This window comes from Miniopterus natalensis, chromosome 8 (assembly GCF_054644295.1).
Source record: "Miniopterus natalensis isolate mMinNat1 chromosome 8, mMinNat1.hap1, whole genome shotgun sequence".
NCBI classification, from domain to species: domain Eukaryota; kingdom Metazoa; phylum Chordata; class Mammalia; order Chiroptera; family Miniopteridae; genus Miniopterus; species Miniopterus natalensis.
The window spans coordinates 45,807,264-45,819,536 of NC_142088.1; the positions used below are offsets into that span (position 1 = coordinate 45,807,264).

Genomic DNA, 12,273 nt, shown 5'->3' on the forward strand with positions numbered 1-12,273 from the left:
CTTAAACATTTTTGAATTTGTATCCAGATAGAATGGTTGCCTGGACAGCTGCACCATAAGCAACAACCTCATCAGGGTTGATGTTCTTATTCAACTCTTTTTCATTGAAAAAGTCCTCTAGGAGCTTCTGAATCTTGGGGACATGCGTAGAACCATCCACCAAGACAGTATCATAGATCTGGGCCTTGTCAAGTTTGGCATCCCAGAGGGTTTTCTCTACAGGAGCCAGGGTGCCACAGAAAAGATCAGCATTCAATTCTTCAAATCGAGCATGGGTGATAGAGGTATGTATAGAAGTGAATTCCTTCATAGAGTAAATCATTCTTAATACTGGCACAGGTGCTGGAAGGGAGAGTGCATTCATAAGCAGTACGAAGGTGACAGACAGCTCTCTTGTTTTCACTGATGTCCTTCTTATGCTTGTGCTTGAACTCTGCTATAAAATGTTTGACTATTTGGTTGTCAAAGTCTTCTCCACCTAAGTGGGTGTCTCCAGATGTATATCTGAGCTCAAAGATTCCATCTTTAATTATGAAAATTGACACATCAAAAGTGCCACCTCCCAAGTCAAAGATCAGTACATTTCTTTCAGTTCCAAACTTTTTGTCTAAGCCATAAGCAGCAATTGGGTCATTGATAATTCTAAGTACACTGGGACCAGCAATAGTTCCAGCATCAGTAGCCTGACTCTGAGAGTCATTGAAGTAAGCAGGTACTTTGACAAAAGCATTGGTAACAGTCTTCCCATGGTAGGCTTCTGTGGTTTCCTTCATCTTTGTCAAAACCATAGATGACACCTCTTCTGGATAGAATTTTTTTGTCTTTCCCTTGTATTCTACTTGGACCTTGAGCCTGCCAGCATAATTCACCAACATGAAGGGCTAATGCTTCATATCAGACTGGAAAACAGCATCATCAAATCTACATCCAATCGAGTGTTTGCCTTCAAAAACTGTGTAGGTAGGATTCATTGCAACTTGATTCTTTGCAGCAGCATCGATCAATCATTATCAGTAAAGACAACATAACTTGAGGTGATTCGGTTTCCCCGATCATTGGCAATTATTTCCACTTTCCCCTGTTGTAAACACCCACACAAGAGTAGGTGGTGCCAAGATCAATGCCAATGGCAGGTCCCTTAGACAAGTTTGCTTCAGTGTTTGTGCATGGCTTGTGAAGATCAAGATCAGAACAGCTGTTCCCGAGCATTTCTTATAGCATAATTCCAGGGCAACAACTTTTCTCAGTTTTTGTTTATATTAAAATTCTTTATTTCAGATTAGCTTTTAATGGACAGTTTCATTGTAGAAAAATGGGTTTGCTTTTTCTTTCTTTTATCAGGTCACTTTCTTAGGGCCTAAATTGTTTCTAATGAGATGTCAGTCCCTTGTGTATTACAGTCATGTGCTGCTTTAGGACAGGGATACATTCTTAAGGCAATTTTGTTGTGTGAACCTCAGAGGGTGTGATATAGCCTACTACACACCCAGGCTATATAGTATAGCCTATTGCTCTGTAGGGAAGGACAAATAATTTTTTCTCTATTTTTTTGGCTTCTTGACTGAGACATCCATGCAATGAAAGAGATTAACAGGAGAAAAAAACACACCAACGTTTAATAACATGTATACATAGGACACCCAGGAAAATTGAGTAATCTACAAAATGACTGAAGCTGCAACCTTAAGTACCATCTCCAGCTAGAGACAAAAGGTGATGTTGGGGATTAAGGGAATCATTTGTGAAAGGTTAGCAGGAAAAGCACAGTTAACTGGGTAAGACTGTTATGCAAATTTAAGTCCTGTCTTCTGCTCTGATAAGAATTTCTAGAGATAAGGTCATGCTCTCTTCCTGGTACAGTAGGCAAGTACCCTTCTAAATGGAAATTTCCCTTACAAATGTAAATGTCTTCTGTAAATGTCTTCTACTTGGTTTACAGAGCTTCTAATCCTTATGCAAAGGAGGCATATTTTTATGTAACAAATTCAGTTCCCCTACAGTTCCTAGGCCACACACCTGTACAGCATGTTATTGTACTGAATACTATAGGCAATTGTAACACAACATTAAGTATTTGTGTTATGTAATGCAATGTACTATGACATTACTATGGCTATGACATCATTAGGTGATAAGAATTTTTCAACTCCCATAATTTTATGGGACCTCCACCATAGGTGTGGTCTGTCTTTGGTTGAAATGTCATTATGTGGTTGCATGACTGTTTATAAAGTATTTTTCTTTTAAAAAAAAAAGTTTGAAATTTTCTTTTCAGAAGCTTGACTAAGCTGTGCTCAATGTAGTTTCCTTTATATTTATCCTTGTTGATGTTCACTGAACTCTTATAATTTTATAATGTTATTAAAGTGTCTAAGTTAATATTTTTCAAAAATTTTGAAAAAATGTTGGCCATTATTTCTTAAAATATTTATTTTGTTCCATTCTCTTTCTCTTTTCTCCTCTGGGTCCCCTTATAGAAACATTAGACCACTCAGTAGTATTCTACAGATTAGCGAGACTCAAGTTCATTTTTTTCTTTCAGTTTTTTCCCCTGCTGTTCAAATTAGATAATTTCTATTGATTTGCTTTAAGTTTAACAACCCTTTCTTCTGGCATCTGCTAGTTTTTTATAAATATATCTGAGACAGGCTGAGGCTCTCCTAGAAAAGTCGGAATTTCTGTCGGTTGCCCCTCAAACACTGTACCTAATTAGCACCAGACAAAGAGGCGCCAGATAAACGCTTTATCTGGAAAAGGGATTTTCTCAACCCTAAAGCAAGGGGATGTAAGCCCAGGAAGACCGACTGGTGACCTTACCCTCATTAAAACAGTGAAAAAACACAGCCCTAGGTGGAGATTTAACATGCTAATGCAACATGGGTACATGAAGAAGCAGGTGCCAGAGTCCCCGCCTCTACATACTCAGGCGTCAGGCAGAGGCGTCATCTTTCCTGCCTCAACTCTTTTAAAAGTGTGTCCCGGCTTTTGTTCTGGGAGCAGCAGCCACGTCTTTTCCCCTTGGACACCGTTTCCCTTGGGAGCACAAGCTGTTTAATAAACCTTCGCCTGAGTCCTGCTTTTGTGGGTACACTCTTGATTTCCATCCTGGGAGTTACCAGGAACCCAGGGCACAGGGAACACCACATCCAGTGCAGATTTCACTTTAGAATTTGTAATTTTGGGTTCTAATTGCTTTTTTGTAGTTTTCATTTTTATAACTTTATATTCTTCATCTCTTTATTCTTTGTGACCATTTTTCTTCTTCAGATTGTTAAACCTATATAGCTCCTCTAAAATCCTTTTTAAATAATAACTCCTCTAAAATTCTTTTTTTATAATTCTATCCATTCAGTCATTTCTGAATCCATTTCTACTGAGTGCTTTTATTAAAAACTATGAGTCACATTTTCCTGTTTCTTCACATAACACGTAATCTTTTATGTGCTGTGGATGATGAGTTGTAGAGATTCGGATTCAATTATTTTCCACTGAAGAGTACTGATATTATTTCTAGCAGGCAGTTAAATTGCTGGTTGGCCGCCTGGAACTTACAGTACCTTGGTTTTGTATTTAATTAGCATAGGTCTATTTTGGTTTGCTATTTGTCCTTGTTAAATCTGGTTTCTCACATAGTTTTTACTCCTAAAGTGTAGCCCAGCTGGGATTTCAAAGGTATTTTCCCAATTTCTTTATCTTAGTTGGCTTCAAACTCACAAACTCTGTCAGCAAGGATTCCCTTCTATTCTATCTTTTGGAACAGTTTGTGAAGAATTGGCGTTAATTCTTTTTCTTTTTAATTGATTTTAGAGGGAGAGGAAGGGAGAGGGAGAGGGAGAGAAGGAACCAAAGCACACCCTGTGTGTGAGAGAGATCTCGCGTGGATCGCTTGCCTCCCTCACACGCCCTGGCAGAACTGAGAGCTCGGCCCTTCAGCGTATGGATTATGCTCCGGTCAACTGGTCCACGCCGGCCAGGGCTTGGTGTTAATTCTTTAAACAGTTGGTAAAATTAACCAGTAAAACTATTTTGGCCTAGGCTTGCCTTTGTAGGAACATTTTTTTGATTACTGATTCAGTTTTTGCTTGTTAAAGCCTTTTTCAGAGTTTCTGTTCCTTCTTCAATAAGTTTCCATAGTTTGCTACTTTCTATGGATTTTTCCATTTCATATAGGTCATCTAACTTGTTGGCATAAAATTGTTTGTAATATTTCTTATACTCCTTTTTATTTCTGTAAGGTCAATAGTGAGGTTCCCTCTTCCCTCATCCCTAATTTTATTGATCTGAGCCTTTTATTTTTAGGTCTAGTTAAAGATTTGTCATTGCTGTTGATCTTTTCAAAGAATCAAAATTTCAATTTCATAATTTTCTCTGTTCTCCTATTCTCTATTTTATTCATTTTCACTCTTCATTATTTCTTTTCTTCTGCTAGCTTAGGGTTTAGTTTGCTCTTCTTTTTTTAGTTTCTAAGGGGTAAGGATAGATTATGGATTTGAGATATTTCTCTTTTTTTACTATAGGCATTTACAGCATGAAGTTCCCTTAAAGCACTGTCTTAGCTGCAGTCCATAGTTCCCATTTGGTGCGTTTCATTTTCATTCTTCTCAAAGTATTGTCTAATTTCTCTTTTGATTTTCTTCTTTCTTCTCTTGGTAATTTAGGGATATGGTTTTTTTTGCTTTTTGTTATTTTAAATGTATCTTTATTGATTTCAGAGAGAAGAAAGGAGAGGGAGAAAGAGAGAAACATCAATGATGAGAGTCACTGAACGGCTGCCTCCTGCACGCCCCCGACTGGGATCGAGCCCACAACCCGGGCGTGTGCCCTGACAGGGAGTTGAACTACAGTCTCCTGGATCCTAAGTCGATGCTCAACTGCTGAGCCACGCCCAGCCAGGCTAGGGGTATGTTTTTTAATCTCCACATATTTATAAATTCCCCAAATTTATTTATGTTACTGATTTCTGATTTCATTCTATTTTTGTCAGTAAGCATACTTTATATGATTTTGATCTTTTTTAAGGGGCTTGTCTTATGACTTAACATATAGCTTATCCTGGGTAATATTCCATATGAACTTAAGAAGAATGTGTATCCTATCTCTATATATTTTACCATTCCATGATTCACCTCAAATACAAATTTACCTTCCTTAATACATAAGGCAAGTCCCACTTTGAATTGTCCATTTGTTACTTATGTCTTTCTAGCAACTGCTTTCTCTTCTTCTGGTAACAGCAGACCAGAATAACTTACTGACTTAGAAATGACCATGTAACTCCAACCAGGTCAATGATAGTCAATTCTTGGGCCTCTATTAAAGCTACTAGTTAGGAAGTACAATTATTCCACACAAAAATCTATGTTGGTAGGATAAAAGTTGTGTAGATCATTGCCATCAATAGAATACCCTGTCAGAGATGAATGAAACACATTGGGAAAAATTAGGGCAAGAAGCTGACTCCCAGTGACACTGACTGAGAACCTGAATCTAACCAGGTTAAAACCTGGAGCTATGCCCAAATGGACTTTACTTACTTGAGGTAATGGATTCTTTTTATTTTGGCTTAAGCCCATTTGAGTTGTTTCTGAGAACACCTACCTCCACAAAGCTTATTTTTATCTCTTGCTCATATTTTAGAGATAATATTGAAGAGATTCCTATGTAGATGATAATTTGGACTAGGTAATGTTATTGTCCTTTCTTCCTCTAAAGTTCTGTGATTTTTGACCATAATCTCTGAAATAGCTTTTACAGTCTGTGATGCAGTGCTCAGACCTTCCACTGCTATGTCAGTTTCTCATGGGTACAGTTTCCCAAATGGTAAAATGCAGACAATCACAGTATCTACCTTAGGACTAACTTTGAGGGAACCTAGAGAGAAGAATTTCATGTAAACCATTTAGTACTGTGCCTAGTATAAAACAAATGGGCAGCATATATTAACTTTATCATTGGATCAGTTAAGACCAATCTGAAATACAATAAAAAACATAGTGGTTACTTCGGAGCCTAAAAATATTGTACATTATACTTTACAATATATTATTTACTATCTATATACAACCTGTTTATATGTCCATATATCAAGTTGGAAAGTGCATGAGAACTAAATAAGCCTCATATTTTTGTTATAAAAATTTATTCATTTTGTATGTCTGTAAAGATCACTTTACTTTCATTTCTATCACTCTACCATGTATCCAGTGAAAGTTAATACAGAATTTTAAGTAACAATATATGAAAAAACCATCATTTATAAATTCCTAATTTTACAGAAGAAATTCAAACAGAAATAATAACTCCTATATGATGTTTTCTCCCCAAAGAATCCACCTTCAGGTATTATAAAAGATATTTCAAAATTATCTGACTTGGCATATTTTATAATTTGTTTGGCAAATGTATACATGTCCTAAAAAATCTATTCTAAATACTTGAAAAAATACATCAGGATCTTTTTTAAAATCATAGCCTAATGTTCTCTATAATTCATAATCATCTTTCTAATGAATGGGCAATTTTAATTTAATTCTAAATCAAATTGCACATAAAATCTTTGAACTTTTTGCACTCCTTAACTGTGATGATATATTTTTGTTATTCAAAATGGGATGCTAAACTTTTGCTGTCCAGGTGTACATGACCAATTGATTCATATTTAATTTGAGAGTGACATTCATTAATTGTAAGAGTAAAATTCATGATGACAATCATGAAGTCTTCCCATGGAAAGTGAGCCTTACCAGGTTCCCGACTGACAGCACACTGCTGAACTGCTCCGTCATGGGATAATGCTCCATGGCCATGAAGAGTGTATTTAAGACAATGCAGATGGTGATGGCCAGGTCTACAAATGGGTCCATCACAACCAGGTTCACAAGATGTTTCACTTTTAACCATGGCTTACAGCAGTCCCAAATCAAACACATGTTAGCAAATTTATACCAGCAGGGTGGGCATTTCTGCCTGGATTCTTCAAGTTCTGGAAGAAAAAAGTTAGAATACTCATGAAAACTGTTTCTTTTCTAGTAAGAAGACTTTGGTTTCAATTGAAAGTGATAATTAAAAAATCTAAAGTTATTCAAAGGCGTTATGGGTGAATCTGATGGTGGAGCAGGAAAACACTTATAATGGATTAGCTGTCATAGAAGGTATGGGCACAGAAAGGCTAATAAACTTGCCAAATTTACCTTGGCTAAGCATAGTTTCCAAGATTTTATTTGCAGTATTAAACTGTCTGATAATTAGCTTCAAAGCTATTAGAAACGAATGGGTAGGACTTGTGTTAAGTATATTGAAAACTCATCCATGTTCCAGATAAAGCACGATACACATATATTATTAAAGAACTCCTCTCAAGAGATGTCCTAAAACCTTGATCAGTCATGCTGAATCTCAGTTTCTATGTTTTGTAGGTCAGTGCCACCAGTCTTAGACAAAAAGTTTCTAATTAAACCTTATTAGATATAGGCTTGTATATTAAACTCAACAAAATTCATTTTCTTAATTTAACTAGACGGTATGAAAGAAGAGAAAATATCCACTCTAAGAAACTGGGATTCTCACTATATAATAAATCCATGTTTCACAAAATGGGACTTATGTACTACTGGTAAAATACAAGAGGATTTTAAGTGGAACATGTGTAGAATTCATAAATTTTCATGGTATGCTTTTGTGTATTAAAATGTATGACTATCATACCAAACCTATGATATAAAGTTTCATATTAAAATATTTATTTTTTTAAAGTACAATGATTTCAAAAAGAATTATAACTAAATAATAAGAGAAAGAAGATAGAAATGCACAGATCTTGAAGATGATACTCAAAATACTGAAATTTGGTAAATATTGGAAAATAATTTTAGGGAATTAGGAAGCGGGAAATTACTCTCTTCCTTTGGTAAGATGATCTCTTAATCAGCTCTTTCGTGGGAAAAGCATTCAGAACTTGTTTTCTGACAATGTCATTGCTGCACAACGGACTTACTACCTGCTGTTAAATGAGGCCACCACATCTTAGCACTAAAATAGAGGGAAAGGTTCTTTTTTCGTTTATGGCATAATTGACTCTGGTAAACCACGTCAGTGTTACTACTGTGGCAGTGGACTGGCCCTCTAAACATGGGATCGTTTACTAGGAAGTAAACTTTGTAAAGGAAGAAGCAGCATATGAAACAGACAAACACAACCATAAGTAATGATTTTTTGTTCTGCTGATAAGCATTCACTACCAATGAATGCTATAAAGTTTACTACTTCCTTAAAATAATTTCCTGATAATTTTTAACAGAATTCCATCAGCAGTAGATTCTTCAGTGGTCTTTTTAGATATTGAAATTCTTTCAGTGCACAGTGTATTTGTATTTCTTTTAACATGCAATTTTGTAAACAATAAAAAATAGTTGAGTTTTAAATCAGGAAAATGTAAATATAATTACTATGGGCTACTTGTTTTGTAGATGCTTTTAGGACTCCCAAATAACCTTATGGTTATGCTGAAGATGAAAAGATATTGTCATTTATAGCAAGTAACAAAAGAGAAACGAAAAAAATCTCTTTGTGTACAGTCAGAGTAAGTATTTTTAAAATGCTACCTGATATTTGTTAGATAAACAGAAGGAAACAGTAATTGTGTAGAAACGTAAATAAATCAGAGGAAAGTTCAAAAGTGGAAATTCAGCCGGTGTGCTCATCTTGACACCAGGAAAAAGTGTAGCAAAGCTGTTTAAGTTCTAAAATAAAATCTTTCAATTATTCATACCAGAAAAAAGAGAATTTTATATTTTGAGACAACAAAGCACTCAGGAGGGAACTATAGCCATGTCTCCATTATTCCTGTGTGGATTACCCACACTGAGAGCCATTCACAGCTCAGTTCAGACTTCTCCTGGCTCTTCTCAACTCCTCGGGTGCTTCTAACTCACCCTCCCACTATCCTTCCCAAGGCTGTGACCAGGAAACATTTCTATGTGGCTTTAGAGTTTTGCTTGAAAGGCAAACAATTCATTTTTGCTCATCTCCTATAGTCTCATTAAGTAGGAGCCTATTCATTACCCTGGACAATAGAGACTTGGCTGTAGTTCCAAAGAAGGAAAACAAAAGCTGCCAACCAAATCGACAAGCCTGCTTCATAAAAATGGAAGATGAACTAAACCATAATTAGACTTAGAAGAAAGGATCCCCAAATAAACAGGTTATGTCCACCTAAGAAACCTTTCCTCCATTATCAGGAACAAAAAAGAGACTATAAACAAAAGACAGCTCTAGTATGCATGTGTATTGCTAACAACAGACTATGATCAATGCCACATTCAAAGTTTTTAGATATAACTGAATAAAGAAAAGTAAGCTTTTTCATCCTATACAAACAATGAAAAATGAATAAAACTTAGCCACTGTTTCTCACGAAAATATAAGGTCAAAAGCTCTGCAGATATTAAAATCAAACACTCAGTCTCCCGCTTCCTCAGTTACACTTATTTCGAGGACACCTTTCTTCCTGAGCAATTCATGAGACATGTTCCCATGGAGGGTGGGTGGGTGCGCTCATTTTGAACTCTGTATCTCAATAAGTGGACAAGTTCAGTCCTGTGGTGGGTTGATGTTCTCTAAGTAATTTCTTATGTTAGCTCAAAGTTAATGTTATCAGAAGTGCAAAGTAGGACTGTTGATTGAGACTTACCCTGTCTCCTTCTCTACTTCTTGCTTTAGGGAGCAGACATGCTGCTGACATCGGTAGCAGAACCACTGGCAGCTTCCTCTCAGTGGTTTTGCTATGGCAAGGAGCAGAAGACCAGAGAATCTTCAAAAGATTTACCTGGAGGGACAGGGAGGAGCAAGCTACTGGCAGCTGGGAGGGAAGAGGGAGTGCAAGCTAACGCAGGCGAGGTTGGGGAAGAACGGACGGAGTTTAATATTCCATAGAAATCAGTGAAAAGATTTCCGATACTGCAGCAGGACATCATGAAAACTGGGTGTTGTAATACTGGCATGACTGTGATTTATACTGCCATCTACGCTGTGAGTTTCTTCTGGCTGTGACTTCTAGGTTTTTTGGTACTGTTATTAGTATCATGGGATTTTTTTCATTCAGACTGAAAAGTAATTATTCCAAGAATCTATCCACTATTAAGAGAAACTATAACTAAAGATAAGAAAGTCATGCGCACATGTGCTCTCTCCTCTCTCTCTCTCTCTCTCTCTTTTTCCATCTTTCTTTTTCCTTTGACACATCTACACACACACACCACACACACACACACTGGGAGGGGTGGGAAGGGAAGGGAAGGGATAGAAAGGGGAAAAGGGAAAGAGGGGAAAGGAGGGTAAGGGAAGAAGATAGAATATATTTCACATGAAAGTATTTTCCAAGTACTTGACATTGATATTCCAGCTCACTCATAGTATGGAAAGGCACAAACATGTAAGTTAACAAAAACAATGAATAATGATAATATTTATTGACTGCCTTCTACATGCCAGGTACATAAGTGCTTCATATGATGCCCCATTTAATCCTTACAACAACCTCATGCCTAAACATCATTTCCACATTTTATTGATGAAGAAAGTGAAGTTTAGAGTCATAAACTATCACATTTAACACATAGTAGAGCCAAGAATTGATCACAAATCAAGTTGTCTTCAAAGTCTTTCTTTTGGCCTTATAAGATCCAGATCTCTAAACAATATGTTAACTACTCAGACATAATCTGCAACTCAAGAGAAAGCTAATATATTATAATATTCTGGTCAGAGAGAGGCAAAAATAGATTTACAAAAATGTAAAAACTTTGCTTCAAAGAGGTTTATATCAAACCCTAATTTACAGTTTTCATTTACATTTCTGGTTAAATCGGAGGAATTTGTAACCTGTGTCTCAAGCAGTTAATGCATTTCAAATGGATTAGCATCATTATTAAAATAAGAATTTATCATTACACTCTTTTCAATGTCATACACGCAACAAATTTCAAAGGTTAGCATTTATTCTGTGAAAGTAGTATTCCAAGTATACCTTGAATTGGCAGTAGCTTCCTTGAGGCTAAATATAAAAATCTATAGTAGATGGTAGAATACATGTGCTGTACATGGATTTTACTTTTATTTAGTAAAAGACATAATATGATGTGGTATGAAGTCAGAAAGAATTTTCTTGGAATTTATGGACTTATTTTTTTCATCATTACCAAAGCACCGCCAAGTAGCTATGCTGTAAGACCTCTGACATACCTTCCATGGTGTTGGTCAAAATACTCGCTATACTCATTGCTCTTTGCCTTGCTGTAGGGTCTTCCAACAAATCCATGGAAACATGATAAGAACTGGACCGTCTTTTTCTTATTTCTGTTTCAGTAGTCGTCCCCTAAAAATAAAATTTCGGATGAAATAACCATTATTCTTAAAGAGAGTGGGACAGAAAGCATTCCTATAACAGGTGCTACTTAAGCAACTGTTCACCATGCTTTCCCTGACATGAACAGCTTATTAAGACATTGCTGGAATCATCATTCTTGGGAATTTGTTTGAAAGCCCATCAGGTTCTTAGTTTTAAGGAATGCCTGGGTTTGCAACCAAGATAGACTTTTCTGGTTCCCTTATCTTGGAGCTTTAGGCTGGAGGGACCATGCCTACTATTGGATAGATAACATTTTAGCATTTCAACTAATTCCACTCAGAACTTTAGTATGAAACATACTGTTCCTTAATTTACTCTCAGATTGAGTTATTAAGCCTTTATAGACATATATTCATGTGGTTTAAAGTACAAAAAGTATTTTTTTAAAATATATTTTTATAGACTTTGGAGAGAGAGAGAGATAGAAACATTGATCAGCTGCTTCCTGCACGCCCTCTACTGGGGATTGAACCCAACACCCGGGCATGTGCCCTGACTGGGAATCAACCCAGTGACCTCTTGGTGCATAGGACAATCAATGCTCAATCCACTGAACCACGCCAGCAGGACTACAAAAAGTATTTTTAACTTTCTCTAGTATGTATCAGTAATAGTTTCCTTAAAATGAGAATTCCACTGTAAAATACTTATGTTCATTATAAACAGGCAACATTTCCCAACATCCTTAAAAAACAAACAAAAAAACCCCACCAAATATTAGAAGTTATCTAACTTTTTTACATTTATAAAAAAGGCTCCAACAGCAAAAGAACTCATCCTTGTCATTGAAACTGAAATTTAAGGCAATAACACCAATGTATGTGTGTGTGTGGGGGGGTGGTCTTTGATTTTTAACAATCATATGATAA

At 36.3% G+C, this 12,273-nt stretch overlaps 1 protein-coding gene across 4 annotated transcripts in view; it reads right to left on the minus strand.

Annotated features, from left to right (window-relative positions):
- SCN2A (sodium voltage-gated channel alpha subunit 2) overlaps positions 1–12,273 on the minus strand; it is a 79,126-nt gene that overhangs the window by 40,881 nt on the left and 25,972 nt on the right. For 3 of the 4 annotated variants that reach the window (XM_016198460.2, XM_016198615.2, XM_016198536.2), the window contains 2 exons: positions 11,239–11,371; positions 6,744–6,982 (listed from right to left, as the gene is read on the minus strand). In XM_016198460.2, the coding sequence (XP_016053946.2) occupies positions 6,744–6,982; positions 11,239–11,371 (372 nt within the window). Of the gene's footprint in view, positions 1–6,743; positions 6,983–9,688; positions 9,777–11,238; positions 11,372–12,273 lie in introns of those variants that run through there. The other variant, XM_087819810.1, reaches the window with a different exon arrangement.